The 20,322-nt window shown below is 40.5% G+C and overlaps 1 protein-coding gene across 3 annotated transcripts; it reads right to left on the bottom strand.

Moving 5' to 3' along the window:
- Positions 1-1,735: 1,735 nt before the first annotated feature.
- On the bottom strand, positions 1,736-19,994 carry LOC121384509 (adhesion G protein-coupled receptor B3-like). 3 transcript variants are annotated; one of them, XM_041514922.1, is made up of 7 exons: positions 19,254-19,993; positions 15,379-15,412; positions 11,030-11,212; positions 9,837-10,250; positions 9,124-9,315; positions 5,116-5,316; positions 1,736-2,426 (listed from the first exon to the last, which is right to left on the bottom strand). In XM_041514922.1, the coding sequence occupies exons 1-7, from the start codon at positions 19,275-19,277 to the stop codon at positions 2,227-2,229; spliced, it is 1,248 nt and encodes a 415-aa protein (XP_041370856.1). In that variant the 5' UTR covers positions 19,278-19,993; the 3' UTR covers positions 1,736-2,226. The 3 variants fall into 3 exon arrangements, with proteins under 3 accessions (XP_041370856.1, XP_041370858.1, XP_041370857.1); XM_041514924.1 differs by lacking the exon at positions 5,116-5,316 and having other exon boundaries at positions 19,254-19,994; XM_041514923.1 differs by lacking the exon at positions 11,030-11,212 and having other exon boundaries at positions 19,254-19,991.
- Between the last annotated feature and the right edge of the window lie 328 nt (positions 19,995-20,322).

Below are 20,322 nucleotides of genomic sequence, written 5' to 3'. Positions count from 1 at the left end.
TAGCCTATGTGGCGACAGCGGGTTTCCTCTAAAAAAACCTGTCAGAATGACCATATGTTTGACGTCCAATAGCCGATAAGATAAAAAATCAATGTGCCCTAGTGGCGTCGTTAAATAAAACAAACTTACTTTACTCTTGACGGGTAGAAATGAATACTCGCCCTCTTGCCCCAATGGGGAATGTAAAAGGTGTATTCACAAAGTTGCAAGTGTAATATCTCGCATATAATTTTTGCAGAATTAACTGAGGAATGTCAGAGTGTAATGTGTAGTAGCCATTCAGCTCTTGCCTAGGGTCTCTACACATTCAAAATATTGGACGAGAGTACTCGAGTGTCAAACTCGACCCGGACCCGAGTACCAGACACTTGCACAACATGATAATGAGACTAATGAAGAAAGTAAAATAGCACTGTGTACCTTAGTTCTAGCGCTGAACATGGATGCCAAATTATGCCATTGTATTACATTCGACACATTCTACTTTTGTTTTCTCTCCATGTCTCATAGCCTATAATATAGGCTACATTGCGGCAAACATATGGCAAAATGACGTTTAAAAAATGAAAAATAATTAAATGAGATTGCTCTTCGTTACACGGGTACTCGAGTCAAGTGAAGGGACTGGAAGTCTTGCTAGATGCGACTCGTGGAGACTTCTTGTCATTCGGCAATATACCTCTTGGTCACTGGGCCTATGTAACTTGGAGACTGCTAGTCAATTGGGCGAGTAGACATTTTCTGGTTATACAGGGTCGAATTTACAAAGCCTGTTTATGTCTTGCACGCATGTTTTTGTCTTGTACGCAATGCTTAAACACCTGTGTTTAAAAAAAATAAAAAGGCTTCGTAAATACGGCCCTTAATCTGATATCTGATATACCAAGTAATTAAAAAAAGAAAAGAAAAAGGCTAAAGTTTTATCTTGATGGGTGTATATTAATATATACTAAAAGGCAAAAGTTGTTGTGACATGGGTTGTTTGTATACATTTGTGAATGGTTTTATGGATGTAAACCAGAGAAAATGTGCATGAAACGGCTCGAAGAAATGCAACCAAGCAGTTGTTGCAGCGATTACATGCTTTGTGCAAGAATCATGGAATATTCGATAGAAATCCTGTCCAGTGTTCACCATAAAAGGCCAGATATTCAGTCGCAAATCGTTGCCACTCAGAAGCGCTGTACCCTGGTCAGTCTAATTAAAATTAGCCCCACTATTACATGTGGATCTAACACCAGCCAGTTGGAGCTCATGTCCACCAATCAAAACCTTACTTGCAGAATCATGCCAGTGATTTAAAAATGATTTGAAAACATTCGAATTATCCTGAGGGTATACGACATGTTTCGTGTGAATTACGAATGCTTTAAAACTTGTTTCATTTCATAAAATAAATAATTTGTAATGTAAAACTGAAGACTGATTTAGTTTTTTTCTTCTTATAAATAAATAAATAATTTTTAATGTAAAATTGAAGACTGATAACCCACCCCGTACATATTGGTATGGTTCGCTGTACTGCGTGCGGCCACTAAAATAGACTCGCCCGATATTTTTAGAATTTGTATGCTCCCAAATAACGTTATAAAAGGCGAAGTGTGATTGGTCAATATTTAAATTATTATTTACAGACGAAATGTTACCTGGACATTGGGGACTACGCAGTGTTGTTAGTTTTAAATCACTGGCATGATTCTGCAAGTAAGGTTTTGATTGGTGGACATGAGCTCCAACTGGCTGGTGTTAGATCCACATGTAACAGTGGAGCTAATTTTAATTAGATTGACCACTGGGTTACGTCCCGCCCCCTGGAATTAAGATGTATAATGCTGTTGTACTTTATTCGTCAGAATCTTTATCATCTAGTTTAAGTGTCAGGTACTCCGAGTCGTGTTTGAACCTCGAGTAGTCGCGTCCAATATTTTGGACGAGTGGAGGCCTAATAATAGGTAGCCAACTAAACTATTTCCTGCTGTGTTTCACTCTTTGGCTGGTGACCAGAGGAATTGCTGAGTAATTATTAACATTATACTGACTAGTAATTGTATAGTCATCTGGGATAAATACTAACTTGAAAGAAACAAATAATGGATTGATGTGTTTTTTGTTATATCAAAAGTAACACGTTGTCTTTGATCAACACACGGATCTGTTACAAATGTCAACTGGCGTGAAATAACTACCAACTGAGGGTGTTTGTTTGGAGTAAATTTTGTTTCCTCATTAATCTTCGCACGCATGCGTGTTGCACTCGTTCTGGGTCATCATGAGACTGGGGCCCGCACATCGAGCTGGGCCCTCGCCAACAATCACACACTGCCTCGTTTTGGTAACCTCGCGCACCCCGCCGTCACATGACCTGGAGCACCGCCCCAATAACGTCACCTTCCAGTCCGTCCAATCGCCAACATTTTTCACGTCATCTAAAGAAGTGAAGAAGAAAGTAAACCCTGAAAAATGTTCTGATTCCGCAAATTACTGGAATTAGTATTGAAATATTCATTGATGCAGGGTAAAAAGTAAGCCTAGCTATTTAATTAGGTGGCTGCAGGACGAACACCCCCCAAATTACCTCGCACGGCTCTTATCGTCCGATCTTTGTCCCATCGAACATGTTTGGGATACAGTTGATTTGCTATACAAAAAGGGCAGATATTCCTATAAATATGATTACAATAATGGAAAGAAAGAAATGTTTTATTTAACGACGCACTCAATACATTTTTATTTACGGTTATATGGCGTCAAACATAGTTAATACCCACACAGATAATGAGAGAGGAAACCCACTGTCGCCACTTCATGGGCTACTCTTTTCGATTAAGAGCAAGGGATCTTTTATATGCACCATCCCACAGACAGGGTAGTACATACCACGGCCTTTTATATACCAGTCGAGGTGCACTGGCTGGAACGAGAAATAGCTCAATGGGCCCACCGACGAGGATCGATCCCAGACCGTACAATAATGGAAGACGTTTCACCATCTTGTATTCCAATATATAGCCTACTAGCCTTTATGATGGTCATTAAAGTCAAACTCGTAGCTTTTGACCAGCGGTGTGGATGTGTCGAACAACCCAAACCCTCCCACCCCACTCGCTAGTCCATAACAAAAAGTACTACCCAAGGCCGAGGACTAGTGGATGTGTCGAACACTCCGCCCCACTCACTAGTCCAGAACAAAAAGTACTACCCAAGGCCGATTACTAGTGGATGTGTCGAACACTCCGCCCCACTCACTAGTCCAGAACTAAAAGTACTACTCAAGGCCGAGGACTAGTGGATGTGTCGAACCCTGGGTTTTCACTCCTAAAAACATTATTGGATTTGTTGTGTACTAATATGAAACTCTTGAGATAGAGGTAAATAAAAACATAAGATTTATATACTGAATCAAATTAAAAACTTCACAACCGTATCATTTGGGCTAATTAGCAAATATAACAGAAGAACGTGTTAGATACGGTATTTTGTTATTGTATGATGCCCAAAGAAAGAATAGAAATAAATGTGAGTCAAAAATCTGTTCGATGCGCCCATCAACGTTTGTCAAAACCACAAACGGTCAAAATGGTTATTCACAGGCAGGGTCGTCTGATAAAATAACAGGTTCAGTAGTGCGTATGCCCTCCATGTGTACCCACAACTGCAAGGCAACGCCTCCTCATTGACTACCTGATACGTGTAAAGACTGCATTAGCGATACGGCGCCATTGTTCCACTATTGAAGCACCAAGTTCCTATAAAGTCTGTGGAGGGTTCCTGAGAGTGCGCAGGCGTCTTCCCTGCACATCCTAGACGTGCTCAATGGGATTCAGGTCGGGCGATCTTGAAGGCCAATCCATGACATTGATGCCCGCGTTCCTCAGGTAATCCCTTGTCAAGATGGCCGTGTGGGGTCTGGCGTTGTTATGCTGAAAGATCAGGCCTGGACCATAAGCTGCCATAAAGGGCACATGTTCCAGAGCCAGCACCTGGTCGCGGTATGAAGCAGCGTTGAGGTTGCCACGGATGACAAAAAGTCGAGAACGGCCATTTCCACAGAAAGCACCCCAAACCATTACACTTCCGTCTCCGAATCTGTCACCTTCACTGACACAACACTGAACATGACGTTCACTCTCTGCCTGCTATCGGCAAATCGCAGTGTGAATCTTGATTCATCGCTAAACACGACTTAATTCCATTCCCTCTTAATCCATCGCAAGTGGCGTTGTGCCCACAGTTGATGTTGACGTCGATGAAATTGGGTCAAAATGGGCGCCGTACGTGGAGGTGAGCGATTCGTAGCCGATTTTGGATCGTCTGCGCGGACACCCGACGTCTGAAAAGTTTTTTACTGGTTGCTGTAGCTGTCATGAAACGGTTACGAAGGTGACGTAACATAATATGACGGTCATCTGCCTGTGACGTCACGCGTGGTCTACCCGGTTGGGGGCGATCAGCTGTCATGCCCGTTTGTTGTACTCGTGTCTGCAGATCATAAATTGCCCGTCGCCTGCAACCCAACGCCCTTGCAACGTCAGCTACTGACATTCCCTTGTGCAACATGCCGACGGCACGTTCACGCTGCACATGGTGAGGCGTGGCATCGAAACAGGTGGTAACAAATATCGTTTTAATGTGTATTTGTGTCAGACTACTGTGAGCAAGTAACGATGAAAACACGTGTGCTATTATAGTCACGTGACCAGTAGCACATGCAAAACCACTTTTGCCTCAATGGTGCTGTGCACGTGCTATGGATCGGGTCACGTGGGCTGTGATGGGCTACAAATGGAGTTTCGACATTGCCATTAAAATATTTATTCCTGAAAAATACCTGCTTTCAACACTCAATGACTTTATTAAAATTTTTGATTGTGAAGTTTTTAATTTGACTCTCTCTATATATATATTTATCGCTCCAGAAAGTCGAGATGATTTAATATATTATATTTGAATATTATTCAAAATAAGATGTAAAGCAAAGGCTGTTTTGTGAAACTGATTATCAGCGAGATTTTAAGCGACATTTGCTGTCTGTGGGTTGACTCTTTATACATATTTGTTACTTCTCTGACTGAAGTACCATACACGAGTACGTGTATTTCAATCGTCTAAACTGACCGTAAACATAGCCGTTGTCACAGCCGTGTACGTTGCAAGCCCGCCTAACGCTATCTCGGTCTGGTCCAAAGCAGGGGTTCCCGCCCTGCGAGGGAGGAATGCACGTTCTCACTCGGAACGCCATCTGGTGGCCGCTACCGCACGCCTGAGAGCATATGGTGACAGATTCCGTCGTCCATTCAGCCCAGTATCCGTCCACCACTGCAAACAAACGATGGGACATGCACGTGGGATTGGGGGCGTTCTTTCTTTTCTTTTAAATTGATGTCACATGAATGGAAATTAGAAGAAACAATGATGTCAAAAATAAACGATAATTCTGTTAATTTTGAAATTTCACGAAACCCCGTATATACCCTGTATAACATATTTGCTGTATCTAGTATTGGCAGGTAATCTGCAAACTAAATGGTTGGATGGGACTGATCGATACTGCGTGAATTTGTGTGGGTCTACATGTATATCTGAAAACTCGTACTATGTATTGTACATGTATGTTGTCTTCATGGCTTGAGAAAGGTGGGATCTAGCTCAGTTGGAATAGTAATCGCCTGAGGTTCTTTAGTCTTAGGATCGTGGACCTATCCTCTGATTGGACCCTCCTCCCCGTCTCAGCCATTGCCCCACAACTGGTATGTGCTGTGTTATCTATGGACATGTGGATATAAAAGATCCTTTCCTGCTAATAGACAAATACAACAGGTTTCCACTACTAAGACTACAGATCAAAATGATCAATCGTTTGACATCCAGTAGCCATTGATAAATAAATCAGTGTGTTATAGTGGTGTCACTAAACAAAACAACCTTTTTCTTTTCATTGTTTAAAAAATACCCTTAAAGGTAGGGTCAACTCCAACAAGAGCCTTATGTGTTGGAAAGATGCATACCCGGACCACCAACACATACTGACACTTTAGCAAATGAAAAACGCGTAATTTTAGAGTTAATAAAAAACCATGATTATTCCTGCTAACTGGGGGCAACCATTTTGTTTCGTTTTTGTGACATCCGGTGGGATAGCTTGGGGCGAAGTGACGTCAGCTCCTGACCACCTCCTGTATGTACAGTGTAAACAAAAGCAGTAATTTTCGACAAGGCGCTTCTCTTTGATCAACCTGACTTGTAAAACAACATAAATGACGTAATAATATAATAAACTGTTTAACTAAATATATTTCAAGTTGCATTAACGGAAAAAAATGGGGTTATAGTGTTTTTCTCTGTTTATTAATCCAAAGGAAAAATTTACACTATTACGCCTATTGATATGCTACGTTGGAGCAAAAACGACAACCCACAATACCCAAGTGATAATTTTCTTTTCTTTGGGACTACGTAATTGGTCAGTTCTGTGTTTTTAGATGGAAAAATCTACTTAATCAATAGTTTTACAGAACTATTTACAGTAATAAACCATGTCCATTACAATTTTAGGGGCGACAGGTAATATTCCACAATACCAGTATGTATTTTTGTGTCTAGACAGCGTCAATTAATTGGCTCGTCTGGTTACCAATCAAATACACACCTGCCAATCAGGAATCAAAGGTAGAAGCAACTAACAGCATAGACCAATTAACTAAGAAAACACTCCGTGTATCATTTCAGTACGTAGGTTAATGCATGGGCAAAACATTGTTAATTGTTTCGACTTGTTGTGTAGCCACTTTGACAATGGTATTTTATTTTGTATTGAAAAATAATATATATAGTGCTGGATATACTTACTGTTGGCTTACTGGGATGTGTATTATTACAGAACATTGCAATGTATGACTATTTATCATCCCGCAAAAACCAGGTAGATTGTGTTTCTCTAGTTCTAAAGCTCATTCCTGACGTGACGCGTTAAGTATTACGTAACCACCAGCTCGCCAGAGGGCGTACTCACTGAGATGGTACAAAATGGATGCGCCCGTTATATATAATAGTCGTCACATTTAACCGTTTTATTAATTAACTATACGATTATACGTGTTGATATTAAGCAATAATGTGCATTATATATCGTTGAATATGCATACCAGGCCAAATGCCTTAATTGTCCTCTCCTTTAATGGTTGGGGTCATGTTTAGAGGAGGTTAGTCAGAATATTTACATTTGCTGTTGTCTTCCCTGTAGCAGATATTTCCATTTTAGATATTCCAGCCAATAAGGATGTCAGTACAAGATAACATAAGTCTTGAAAAGGTATTGACATATCCTATGCGCCCAGTTCCATGGGCACTTGGCACACCTCCAGTCTCTAGTTGTAAGTCTTGGGACTTTCGGTGACCTATTACCGAAATCATCAAGGGTGGATTTTGTCACTAATACCTACCCCAAAGGTGCCATTAAAGCATCTGAACGATCTCAAAGGGGAACATCAGAAACATTCTTGGTAAAAGGCCCATTGACGCAGGAGTTAGAAAAAAGGACACATACCAAACTGAAATACTTTGTGTGCTGTTTGTACGGGTGGCCAAAGTATAAAGATATGGACAAGCTTCGCCATGACATACGCTATGAAAAGTTTTACACAGGACAGAATCAACCTCTCTCAGCTTCTGATGGGACAGACTTGAGCCTTCTCCCATCGAGCAGATCTTCCATCGGGCTGCACACAGAACATGCCAATTATCACACACTAGTTTGGAAAACTGCAAATATTGCAAAACCTGACCCCCGAAGTCCTGTTGGAAAAGGATGCAAAGCAGCTCAGTCAGGACTGGAAATAGAATGGACACAGGGAATTATTATTCCCACAGAACTGGTTGATGTATTTGTGTGAATCTGGTCTTGAGGATGAAGAGCTTTAGGGAAAACCCATTGAACTTATTAGTGTAGTCGATGCTATGCATGAATATGGCTGTGATAACATTAGCTTTGAGATATATAAGTATGTTGTAGTGATCACATCAAGAAGTGAAATCGTTTTTATGTAAATATGTAATAAACATTTCTCTTGAAACTAGAGCTGAATCTGTATATACCACCATCTTGAATTTCAGATTATGTAAAGCATTCCAACCTTCTAGATGGATATGTGGATACCTTGGCCTCCAAAACCCTGCATTTAATGTCAAGCAAGTTATATCCAAAATATAAATTGTCAGCCATATTGGTGGCCATCTTGGATTTCCTATGATGTAATCCATAACCGACCTTCGTAAATGTTTTAAATGAATTCATTGACCGCTGAAACCTGTGACTACACCCCAAAATTAGCAGGTGCCACAGGTTTAATGTGAACCAAATTGTATCCAAAACATAAATTGCAAGCCGTAGTGGTGGCCATCTTGAATTTCCTATGATGTTATCCCTAACCAGTCTTGAAAATGGTTTAAGTAGGTTCTTTGACCCCCAAAACCTATGACAAAGCATCAAATTTATCATTTTAGGTTTAATATGAAGGCAGTTATAGCCAATAACATGAACTGGTGGCCATCTTAGATGCCATCTTGAATTGATTAAAATACACGAAGATGACCTTGGCAAACACCTGAAAATCAGTGTGAAATTAAACAAGATTTCAGACCCACATAGTGGCCAACCCCCCCCCCCCCCCCTCCCCCATGGTGGGGGGTAGGGTCTATTGACAGCTGACGGTCTATTAATCGGTAGATGTGCGCCAAGCATTACATAACGTTAAAGGGGAGGTGGAACGCCCAGTCACTATAGATGAAAACCATTCCCTCGTTCACCGATAAATAAATTAAGGTTCATTGGCGAATCCAGAGGAGGGATCACAGGAGTCCTGTGACTCCCCCGACCGTTTGACGTAACATTTTAAATGACTTTCCTTTTGGTTTTTAATTCATCAACCACTAAACTGCCTTTTAAGCATCTTTATTTCAAACCTTTCCGTGCTACATTTGCCTTGGCTCATTTGCCTATGACAAATTCAAATTGCCCGTTTAAGTATTTTGTAGACACCCCCTCCTTCTTACACAATCCTAGATCCGCCCCGAGATTTGTACCGTATAGTAGCCTACAAGAAATTAGGGGACATTGATTTCACAAACCTGGACACGGAGCCTTGAAATAAGCTCTCTGCTTGGTCATGGTTTCAGAATGGTCCCCGCTACACAATTGTCCCCCGTACATTAGAGTGGGCGTGTCACATTTTCTGACGTAGGTCCTGGTGAGAGTTCCCCAACCACACGTGACTGTCACGTGCTCATCGTGAACAACCCAGTCACCCCACTCGACATCCACTAGAAAAGAAAGGAAGATTTGTTTGACAAAGACTGAATGGGACTGTCAGAGAGAGAGAGAGAGAGAGAGAGGGAGGGGGGGGGGGGGGGGGGGGGGGGGGGGGGGGGGGGGGGGGGGGGGGGGGGGGGGGGGGGGGGGGGGAGCGGGGGAGGGAGGGAGGGAAGGAGAGAGCGAGCGGGAAGAGAAATGGGTGGCGTGTAATCAACTCAAATGTTCACTTTGATTCAAATGGACAGCATACATCCAAAGTAAGTAGTCACATAAATAAATAAAATATGTACATTTTCCAGAACCATCGTACATAAAATATTCAAACTTAAATTCGAGGTAACCCAGCTGATTGCTAGACAGATGGAAACATATTTATCAAAATATAGGCTAGCTTTTTTTATTGGTATGGAGAGTCAAAGACAATAAATTCAATTGGAAGGATTGTTAAATTGAAAAAAACATTCATATCTTTGTACGAGAAAGATAGTCACATGATTACATTTCAGTTTGCCTAGAAAAAAGTACCTACCTGCACAGACATCCAGATGCTTCTTCTTATTCTTACGACAGTACCAGGCGCAGACGCCTAAAACACGCCTCTGCTGGGCGATATCACCGTACGGCGAGGCTCGAACTGGCGTTTCCTCGATGTTCGCTGGTCGGAGAGTCTGTGGCACATTGTCTCCAGCCTCAGCAGTGTTTTCTACTTCGTGACTTTTAGCCACCTCAATGGCATGACCACTTTGATCAATATCGGCTGCTGTCTGTTCATTGTCGTCGCCAGAGTCTATTTCCAATATGTTGGCTACATCATTAATAACGCTCGCAATCGGTGGTTGATCTGCGTTTGGTGTTTCGCCTGATTCAGTCTGAACTTCGTGCTCATAATCAGAGGACTCCTGGTCACCTGTATCTTTTTGTATTTTTGTACCTAGCCAAGCGTCTGTGTATTAAGAAATAATATACACAGGTTATGCCGCATGTAGCAGTTGGATAACATTTATCTCACAAGTGTTAACTAGTGTATTAAGGGTTTAATGTTTACCTCGACTGTCAATTAATGTGTTAAAAGTATAACATTGTTTACCTCGAACGTTAACTATTTCAGTCGTGTTAGCTTTTTAATGATTACCACCAATGTTAACTAATATATTAATTATGTGTTTACCTCGAACGTTAACTGTTAAAAACGTTTTAGCTTTTTAATGATTACCACCAATGTTAACTAATGTATTAATTATTTGTTTACCTCGAACATTAACTGTTAAAAACGTGTTAGCTTTTTAATGATTACCACCAATGTTAACTAATGTATTAATTATTTGTTTACCTCGAACGTTAACTGTTTCAAACGTGTTAGCTTTTTAATGATTACCACCAATGTTAACTAATGTATTAAGTATTTGTTTACCTCGAACGTTAACTGTTTCAAACGTGTTAGCCGTTTAATAATTACCACCAATGTTAACTAATATATGAATTATTTGTCAATCCCCACTCTTAGCCAATGTTAAGTTTAATCTTTACCTCCATTTTAACTACTGCAGTAGCAATTTCACGTTTACGTCCATTGTTAAATAATAACAGTCTAATGTTTACCTCCATTGTTTACCTTTATTGTTAACTATAAATGTGTTAGGTTTAATGCTTACTAATGTACTAACAATTTAATGTTTGCCTTCATTGCTAACAGTTACTAATGTGTTATAGTTTGATGTTTACCTCCGTCGACAGCGAATTCTCGAGTTTCCACGACGACTGGACACGGTTGGTTGGCGCATAGTTCTATGTCATAGCTGATGGTTGGACCAGAACATATTTGCGGTGTAATCTTACAATGGCGCTTACGGGTCACTGTCTGTATTCCTCCGCCACAAATAACAGAACTTTCATTAGCGAGCACTTCTGTCCATTCCGACGTCACATTTCAAAAAAGAAAGAAAAAAAGGAGGGGTGGGTGGGTGGGGGTGGGGGTGGGGGGTGGAGAACGTAGCCCAGTGGTAAATCGCTCGCTTCATACGCGGTCGTTTTAGGATCGATTCCCGTCGATGGCCCCATTGGGCTATTTCTCGTTCCAGTCAGTGCTGCACAACTGGTGTAACAAAGGCCGTGGTATGGTGCATATAAAAGATCCCTTGCTGCTAATCGAAAAGAGTAGCCCATGAAGTGTCGACAACAGGTTTCCTCTCTATATCGGTTTGGTCCTTAACCATATATCTAACGCCATATAACCGTAAATAAAATGTGTTGAGTGCGTCGTTAAATAAAACATTTCCTTCCTTCCTTACTTCACATTTCCAATAGTCAATTTGGGAGCCACCAAGGGAACACGAAGGTGATACAGTTCACAAAAACGAGCGCGAAACACCTACCGCCTACCCACCAGATAGGTGCAGGGCTACTTGTCTTACTGGTAATGTTTAAGGAGTCCTTGCCTGAAGAAAGAACCCATAAAAAGCACAAGAATTTAATAATAATAATAATAATAATAATAATAAAAAATAAAATAAATAATAATAATAAAAATATAATACCCAGGGGGGAAAAATCCAATTTGTTTCAGTCTGTTCATCTGAGAGTGAACACAACTACCAAAATTCGCTTTTAAATCTGCAATGAGCTGAGATACCTTCTGAATCACAGTAAAATTTTGGATTCTGAAAATTATTTGATCGAATTTGCCATCCTTGTATTGATATACATCGACACAAGTATTTCAAATGTTTCATTGATGATTATTTCATTGTTTGGATTTTCAGGTTATGTCTTCATTACTGAATACATTTTGACAAATTTTGTTGTGTTATCACAGAGACGGCGTTTGCATGGATAACGTTCAAATGTGGGTACCTACACCATTTCCTGATCCAAATCAATAGCGTGTGTGCCCACCCCAGGCTGCAGTCACTGCTCTAACTCTCCTTACCATTGACCCAATCAAGTTGCTTATGGTCCTTTGTGAGATGTTATTCCACTCATGAAGAAGGGCCTGCGTGAGCTGAGCGACGTTGTTTAGGACGTTGACGCGCTTCCTGACCCGCCTGTCCAGCCCGTCCCACAAATGCTCGATCAAGTAAAATATGGACACTGTTTTGGTTGATGAAGTTAAAACAAACCCTCGCAACGTGCGGCCTCTCATTATCCTGCTGCAACGTAAGGTTATGCGTATGGATAAGTGGAAGGCCGTGAGGCCTGATAACTTGATCCCGATATCGTACGGCTGTAAAATTGCCCTGGATGACCACGAGAAGTGTTTTCATTCCATGACCCCCCCCCCCTACCAAACCATAACACACACCCCCACCCCCCACCGCCATCCCCCCAATGTGTCGTTTTCCTGAACGCACGTGTCTGAATATCGCTCACCTCGACGTCGATACACACGTTGTCGTCTATCTGACCTGTAAAGCGAGAACCGAGACTCGTTAGTGAATAACGTACGTCTGCAGTGGGCAAAGTGAAACCGATTTGGTGCATGTGCACGCAGCCATTGCAATCGACGTTGACATCGCCTGGGTGTAAGTTGCGGATCAACGTAAGGATGTCGTGGCCTTAACTTGAACTCCCGCAACCGATTCCTGACCGTTCGTGAACACACTGGGCGACCATGAGTGCCTACAACCTGCCTCTGTCAGATCAAAGTTCCAAAATTGATATGGCAACGCGTTTTTCTTTCTTTCTTTCTTTTCTTTCTTTCTTTTTTTCTTTCTTTATATTATTATTATTATTATTATTTTTTTTTTTTCATCTGCCTTGGCCCACTCTTTTGCCTATTTGCCTTAGTACCCTAAACCCGGCCTCCGTGGTGTAGTGGTTAAGCCCTCGGACTTAAGGCTGGTAGGTACTGGGTTCATATCCCGGGACTGGCTCTCACCCAGGGTGAGTTTAAAGTGGCAGTCAGGTCAAATATGAGCCCAATCTTTCTTTTAACGAGCCTATATCCAATGGGTAGGTGTAAGGCCACTGCACCTACTTGTCTCTCACTAACCACTAACAAATACCACTAACTCTCTGTCCTAAACGGATAGCCCTACCGGCCTCGGTGGCGTCGTGACAGGCCATCGGTCTACAGGCTGGTAGGTACTGGGTTCGGATCCCAGTCGAGGCATGGGATTTTTAATCCAGATATCGACTCCAAACCCTGAGTGAGTGCTCCGCAAGGCTCAATGGGTATGTGTAAACCACTTGCACCGACCAGTGATCCATAACTGGTTCAACAAAGGCCATGGTTTGTGCTATCCTGCCTGTGGGAAGTGCAAATAAAAGATCCCTTGCTGCCTGTCGTAAAAGAGTAGCCTAAGTGGCGACAGCGGGTTTCCTCTAAAAAAAATCTGTGTGGTCCTTAACCATATGTCTGACGCCATATAACCGTAAATAAAATGTGTTGAGTGCGTCGTTAAATAAAACACTTCTTTCTTTCTTTCTAAACGGATAGCCCAGATAGCTGATGTGTGTGCCCAAGACAACATGCATGAACTGTAATTGGATAGAAGTTCGAAAATAAGTTGAAATTAATGAGTAGCCAAAATGCTTTCCATCACATTTTGGCAACTTCATTGACTTTGACTTTGCCCTCAAATGACCTCATTTGGATCAATAAATGTCATGGTGCGACACAATATTATTAGATGAGGAGGCCGTGCATTATTTCTGGTATAGATGGCGCTGATGTAAGGTACCGCGGTAAATAATAATTATTATTTTTTTTTTTTAAATCACGCCAGGGTGAAACTCGATGCGCGCCCTGACCACAGACCAGCAATATAGCGATGTACAAATTTCCAATAGCTTATTGGCAAAGTTGTTCACCGTAGGCTGTGATTCTAGATTTATCTAGTTAAGATTATTGGCATCTTGGCGGGTCTATATCCAATTATGGTCCAGGAACATTTATAGCATATGACGAATCTATATCCAATTATGGTCCAGGAACATTTATAGCATATGACGAATCTATATCCAATTATGGTCCAGGAACATTTATAGCATATGACGGGTCTATATCCAATTGTGGTCCAGGAACATTTATAGCATATGACGGGTCTATATCCAATTATGGTCCAGGGACATTTATAGCATATGACGGGTCTATATCCAATTGTGTTCCAAGCACAGTCATAGCATATGACGGGTCTATATCCAATTGTGATCCAAGCACACTTAGAGCATATGACGGGTCTATCTCCAATTGTGATCCAAGCACAATCATAGCATATGACGGGTCTATATCCAATTGTGGTGCAAGTACACTTATAGTATAATATATTATGGACCTATATCCAATTGTGGTCCAAGCACACTTAAGCATATGAAGCGCCTATATCCAATTATGGTCCAAGCACACTTATAGCATATGGGGGTATAATCCAAGCATACTTATAGTATATGGTCTTCAGGACAGACGACCCTAGTTATTAGACAATATAAAATATATCTTTTATGACAGGACTGTGGAACGGGTTGTGGGGTGGGCAGTTTGGGTATACCTCACTTTTCCCCGTTACCATAGGCGTACGGGCTTCAGAGTTTTGTAGGGGACAGACTGGCTTTTGCCCGAATTAGACAAAAATGCCCGAATCTGGATGACAACATGTATTCATATTGGCATTACTGCCAAATAACTATAGAGAGTTGCAAACAAGTCACTACACATGTTTACATGGAATACAACTAATTTTGACGGTAGAATGATAGAAATACATGGTAAACAGATCTTAGGTTAGCACATTTTGCCCGAATATCTCTATAATTTTTTCCCGAATTTGAGGTTTTGCTCCAGAATTAGCGGGGGGGGGGGGGGGGGGGGGGGGGGGGGGGGGGGGGGGGGGGGGGGGGGGGGGGGGGGGGGGGGGGCTGTCTCGTACGCTTATGCCCGTTACTGTGCCCAGAAGACTCGAATTTCGTATTTTAACACCTGAAAAATCTAGAGGACGTATGCCCCCGAAGTCCATAATAGGTTCGGGCCGTATTGTCACCCCCCCCCCCCCCCCCCGACAATCGAACTGACAGTTACTCCCCTCCTCCTTATTCCTTCTTATAATATATACAATGTTCTGTTCATTTGTTATTACCTTTGTTTGTTTTCTTGTTCGATACAACTTCGTTCTGAAAGAAGAACACGAAGAACAACAACAACAAACGAAGTGGAGAAACATCGAAAAACCAACAGTTTTGTGGCGACAGGTGTTATCTTTTTTCTTTCTCTTGTTTTATTTTTTCAAATTTATATATATCAGAGCACGAAATTAACATAGGAAGGCCAGCACCCATACCCTTTAATATGTTGCTATTTTAATATCTGGGCCTGTTACATTTTGGTCGGTCCTACTAAAATCATTAAAATAAAAGTAAGGTCTCTGTTTAAAACCACAAGTTTAAAATCTCAACTTCCTTAACTAAATGTTGACATCGTCAGGAGAAAACTAAACATAAAAACAGGAGTTCAGCCTTTAAAACCAGTAGGATAAAAACAGTTCAAATGAAACACCAGTTAAAAGATTGATCACATCTAAAGGTAAGCTGACTGGGAGGACTGACAAAATAAAGATCTAAAAACAGTTGAGGTAAAAGAATAATAATGTTACCAGGTTGCTTGGGAAGACTAACAAACAGAAAGTTTGTGGTCCATACACACTTATGGCCTGCAGGCCACATTGTATTTAAGCGGTGTATCTAGAGTGATTCTGCAATCTTCAGTTTGGATTTATCAAGATTAACAATCTTTTGTAGTACTGTGCAGTTTTAACTGTGTCCTTTTAAGTTGAAATGAATGACCACATGGTGTGCTTTAAACTGCTATGTTGAAATGAATGGCCACATGGTGTGCTTTAGACTGCTATGTTGAAATGAATGGCCACATGGTGTGCTTTAGACTATTTATTGTACACAATATTGTGTCTGTGATTATTGAGGCGGGTACTGAATTGTTCAGTAGTTTGTCCTACATACTGAATTTTATTTGGTACACTTTATTGTTTTTGTTAGTAATATGTTGGGTTGTCGTATTTTTTTCACAAGTTTTGCATCTAGGCCTGTGACAGGGGCGACAACCCCAAATAGTTTTATTCGAAGTCGCTAGTTTGAGTTTGTTCACCCTCAAAATGTTGCCAATTGTGGAATTGCGTTTTTCTGCAATTACAATTCTAGTCTCCTGTAACACCTGAGGCATTCTGTTGCTAGTGGTTAGAATGTTAGTGTCCGCAGCCAGTTTTCTCAATTGGGGTTGGCGTGGGTCAAATGTAGTAACCCATGGTAGCGTTCTTTTGGAGTCTTTGTTGGGTTGTTGATACTTCAAGAGTTGATCTCTAGTATGGTGCTTGGCTTTATTAAATATGTTAGTCACCTTACTTTTGTTGTAACCACACTGCCGGAGATAGGCACAGAACTGTTCTAGGTGTTTATCTGCCCACACAAGTCTACTACAAATTCTTATGATCTGGAGAGCTCCACTATAAGGTATTGCACGAAAATCATTAAACGACTTGTTAAAAAAACACTGGGACGGTTTAAAATAAGTTAATTTTGTACCCTGTATATACTGGAGATTTATTAGGGTCAGGTGAGGGAGTGAGTGAGTGGGTTGATTTTTGGCGCTTCTTCTAGTACGCAGACATTGAATGCAACGCACCTTCGGGCCTGTTGACAGTTAAAGTGGGACAAGAGAACAATACTCTATATGCAATGTCGCCAGAAGTCAAACCGGCCAACAAAGCTTTTGTTTTGTTTTGTTTAACGACACCACTAGATCACATTTATTTATTAATCATCGGCTATTGGATGTCAACCATTAGAGAAAAACCGCTACATTTTCCCCAAGGGATCTTTTATATGCACCATCCCACAGATAGGATAGTACATACCACGACCTTTTATATACAAGTCGTGGTGCACTGGACCCAGACCAACCGCGAATCAAGCGACCACTTTACCACTAGGCTATGTCTCGCCCCTGCCACCAACGCTAGTAAAAACAAGCTTTATGAGAGTTAGGACTAATAAATCACCAAACCCAACAGTGTTTCGTATCTCCTAAGTTTAATGGACATACCTTTGTGAAAAAGTGGGTAAATCACCGTGAAAGATAAACTTGATTAGTAGCAGTACATGATCAAAAAAATATAAAACATTTCATCTCAGTATCTGCAGGCACTGCATAACAAAAGTCCGGAAAACTAAATTTTAAATCTCCCCAGTTCAAAGGTCATAACTCCATAAAAATGGGTAATTTGCAATGAGCATCAAACTTAATCTGTAACAGTACATGATAAAGCTTTCTTACACGCCCGTTGGTGAGAACACCATACGTTATTTTTAATAACACATAGTTGTTTACACACGTTAGATTCAAATAGCTGTGGTTCACAATAACCCTGTGTCAGACACAAAATAGCCGTGGTTCACAATAACCCAATGCTAGTCACCAAATAGCCGTAGTTTGAAATAACACTGTATTAAACACCAAACTCCCGTAATTGACAATAACCCTACGTTATACACCAAACAGCCGTAACCCTGTATTAGACAACAAACAGCCGTATTTCAAAATAACCCTATATTAGACACCAAATAGCCGAAATTTAAAATAACACAGGGTTAGACACCAAATAGCCGTAGATTAAAATAACTCTATAAATGAATAAATTAATGATTAGCGACACCCCACACGGAAAACACACGTTAGACACCAAACAGCCGTAGTTTAAAATAGCCCTGCACGGCCGGCCTAGGATTGATCCTCGTCGGTGACCCATTTATCTATTTCTCGTTCCAGCCAGTGCCCCACAACTGGCATAACAAAAACCGTGGTATGCAGTATCCGGTCTGTGGCGTATTGCATATAAAAGATCGCGAAAAGAGTAGCTCACTGCGTGGCGGCATTGGCTGTGTAATCCTTGATCTTATTATATACATGGCAATGAAATATAGAGATGTACAGAAACCATAAAAGTGACATCTGGTGAAAAGTCATATTTTCACTGTATTTTAGCTACAGTGAAAATATAGAAATCGTATGTAACCTACTTTTATGGTAAAAGTTCATGATTAAATTATCTCCCTTTGTCTCGTTTTTGTGGGTTTTTTTTGGAGGATCGCTTTGTCAGGTATGTTTGCACAGCACTATTATTAAATGCATGTTAATTTAATAATTAAATATTGATGATTTTTCTTCAAATTTCTTTTTAAAAGTCTATGGTCAAATGAATTTCCTGGAAATGTTCCATCAGAAGAAATATATCATGCGTCACGGTTTTCTATGTAGGATAAGCGAAAGATATTAACAAAAAGCGAAAGATATTGTCAAAAATTAGGAAAGATATATATAATAAATAGACCATTTCATGGTGTTTTTTCAAATACGATTTTTATGTCAACTCGTGATGTGTGAAAACCATATGGAAGGAAATATTTTATTTAACGACGCACTCAACACATTTTATTTACGGTTATATGGCGTCGGACATATGGTTAAGGACCACACAGATATTAAGAGAAGAAACCCGCTGTCGCCACTTCACGGGCTACTCTTTTCGATTAGCAGCAAGGGATCTTTTATATGCACCATCCTATAGACAGGATAGCACATACCACGGCCTTTGATGTACCAGTCCGTGGCACTGTCTGGAGCGAGAAATAGCCCAATGGGCCCACCGACGGGGAAACTATATGGTTTTTATACATCACGAGTTGACATAAAAATCGTATTCGACCCCCCCCCCCCCCCGCTCCCCCCATGAAATAGTCTCTATATATGATGTCTGACGTTATACAGCCGTAATTAAAATATGTTGAGTGTTAAATAAAACCTTCCTTCCTTCCATTAAATGAAACATCACTATGCACAACAAAAAGCATTTGTTTTTTCTTTCTTTCTTTTTTAATGTTTTTTTTTTTTTTTTTTTTTTTTTTTTTCCATTTAAATACACACTACACTGTAATAAATACTTACTGGTCTTATGACGAACGTGTACATGAGTGAGAAGATAAATAACTAAAAAATATTCATCATGTATCGTGTAAAATATATTTTTCATATGACATCATGACGTAGGGCATGATCTACAAGTTATCAACTAACGTGTATTTTTTCATGACGTTGACATCATGACGTAATTATGAAATATTAAAACAAACTTCCATTTCGTGTCATGGTTTGTTTCCAGAGTGAAATAATTTTCAGTTGTCACGAGCTTTAGTGAATGATAATGAAAGGTATTTTACGAGCGACATAAACATGATAATAAATGGTAGCGAGTTTAATATCATATTTATTACCCATAATCGATTTTAATTGATATAATACCACTGAACTCGTTTGATTGAAAATAATGACTTCCCAAACTCTATAATAGCTGCATGTGGCAACAGATTAAGTACCTTCTCTGGTCGTCAAGATTTTCGTGGTCATCTAGGATTTAAATTTTGATGTTATATCTGTTGCAAAACGGCTGTTCAGGTTTTGAAAATGTTCATTGTTCGAAATGTGGGTTTTGTTTATTTTATAGTACCATTTTAGATTGTTTTAGTTTCGTCTTTGACGTCCAATGTGGGACAGTCGCCGCTTAATCGTTTTGTAAACTTTTAGGGTAAAAATGTTTGTTTTGTTCAACGACATCACTAGAGCACATTGATTTATTAATCATCGGCTATAAATTTCAAACATTAGGTAATTTTTACCTAGTCTTAGAGAGGAAACCCGCTACATTTTGCCATTACTAGCAAAGGATATTTTATATATACACAATCCCATAGACATGATAGCACATACCACGGCCTTTGATATACCAGTCGTATTGCACTGGCTGGAACGAGAAATAGCCCAAGTAGCCCACCGACCGGGATCGATCCTATGCCGACCGCGCAACAGGCGAGCTCTTTACCACTGGACTATGTCCCGCATTTAAATACTACTCGATCACGAACGAAGTCACTATGGTGCAGAGATATTTCACATCACAAGCTAACTGGTAGTAGACATCGATAGGAATCATTCTGTATTTGGGGAGGAACTAACCAGT

Source organism: Gigantopelta aegis, chromosome 10, assembly GCF_016097555.1.
Source record: "Gigantopelta aegis isolate Gae_Host chromosome 10, Gae_host_genome, whole genome shotgun sequence".
Taxonomy (NCBI): domain Eukaryota; kingdom Metazoa; phylum Mollusca; class Gastropoda; order Neomphalida; family Peltospiridae; genus Gigantopelta; species Gigantopelta aegis.
Note: the sequence above shows the minus strand (reverse complement) of the source record. Positions and strands in the feature narration are given on the sequence as shown.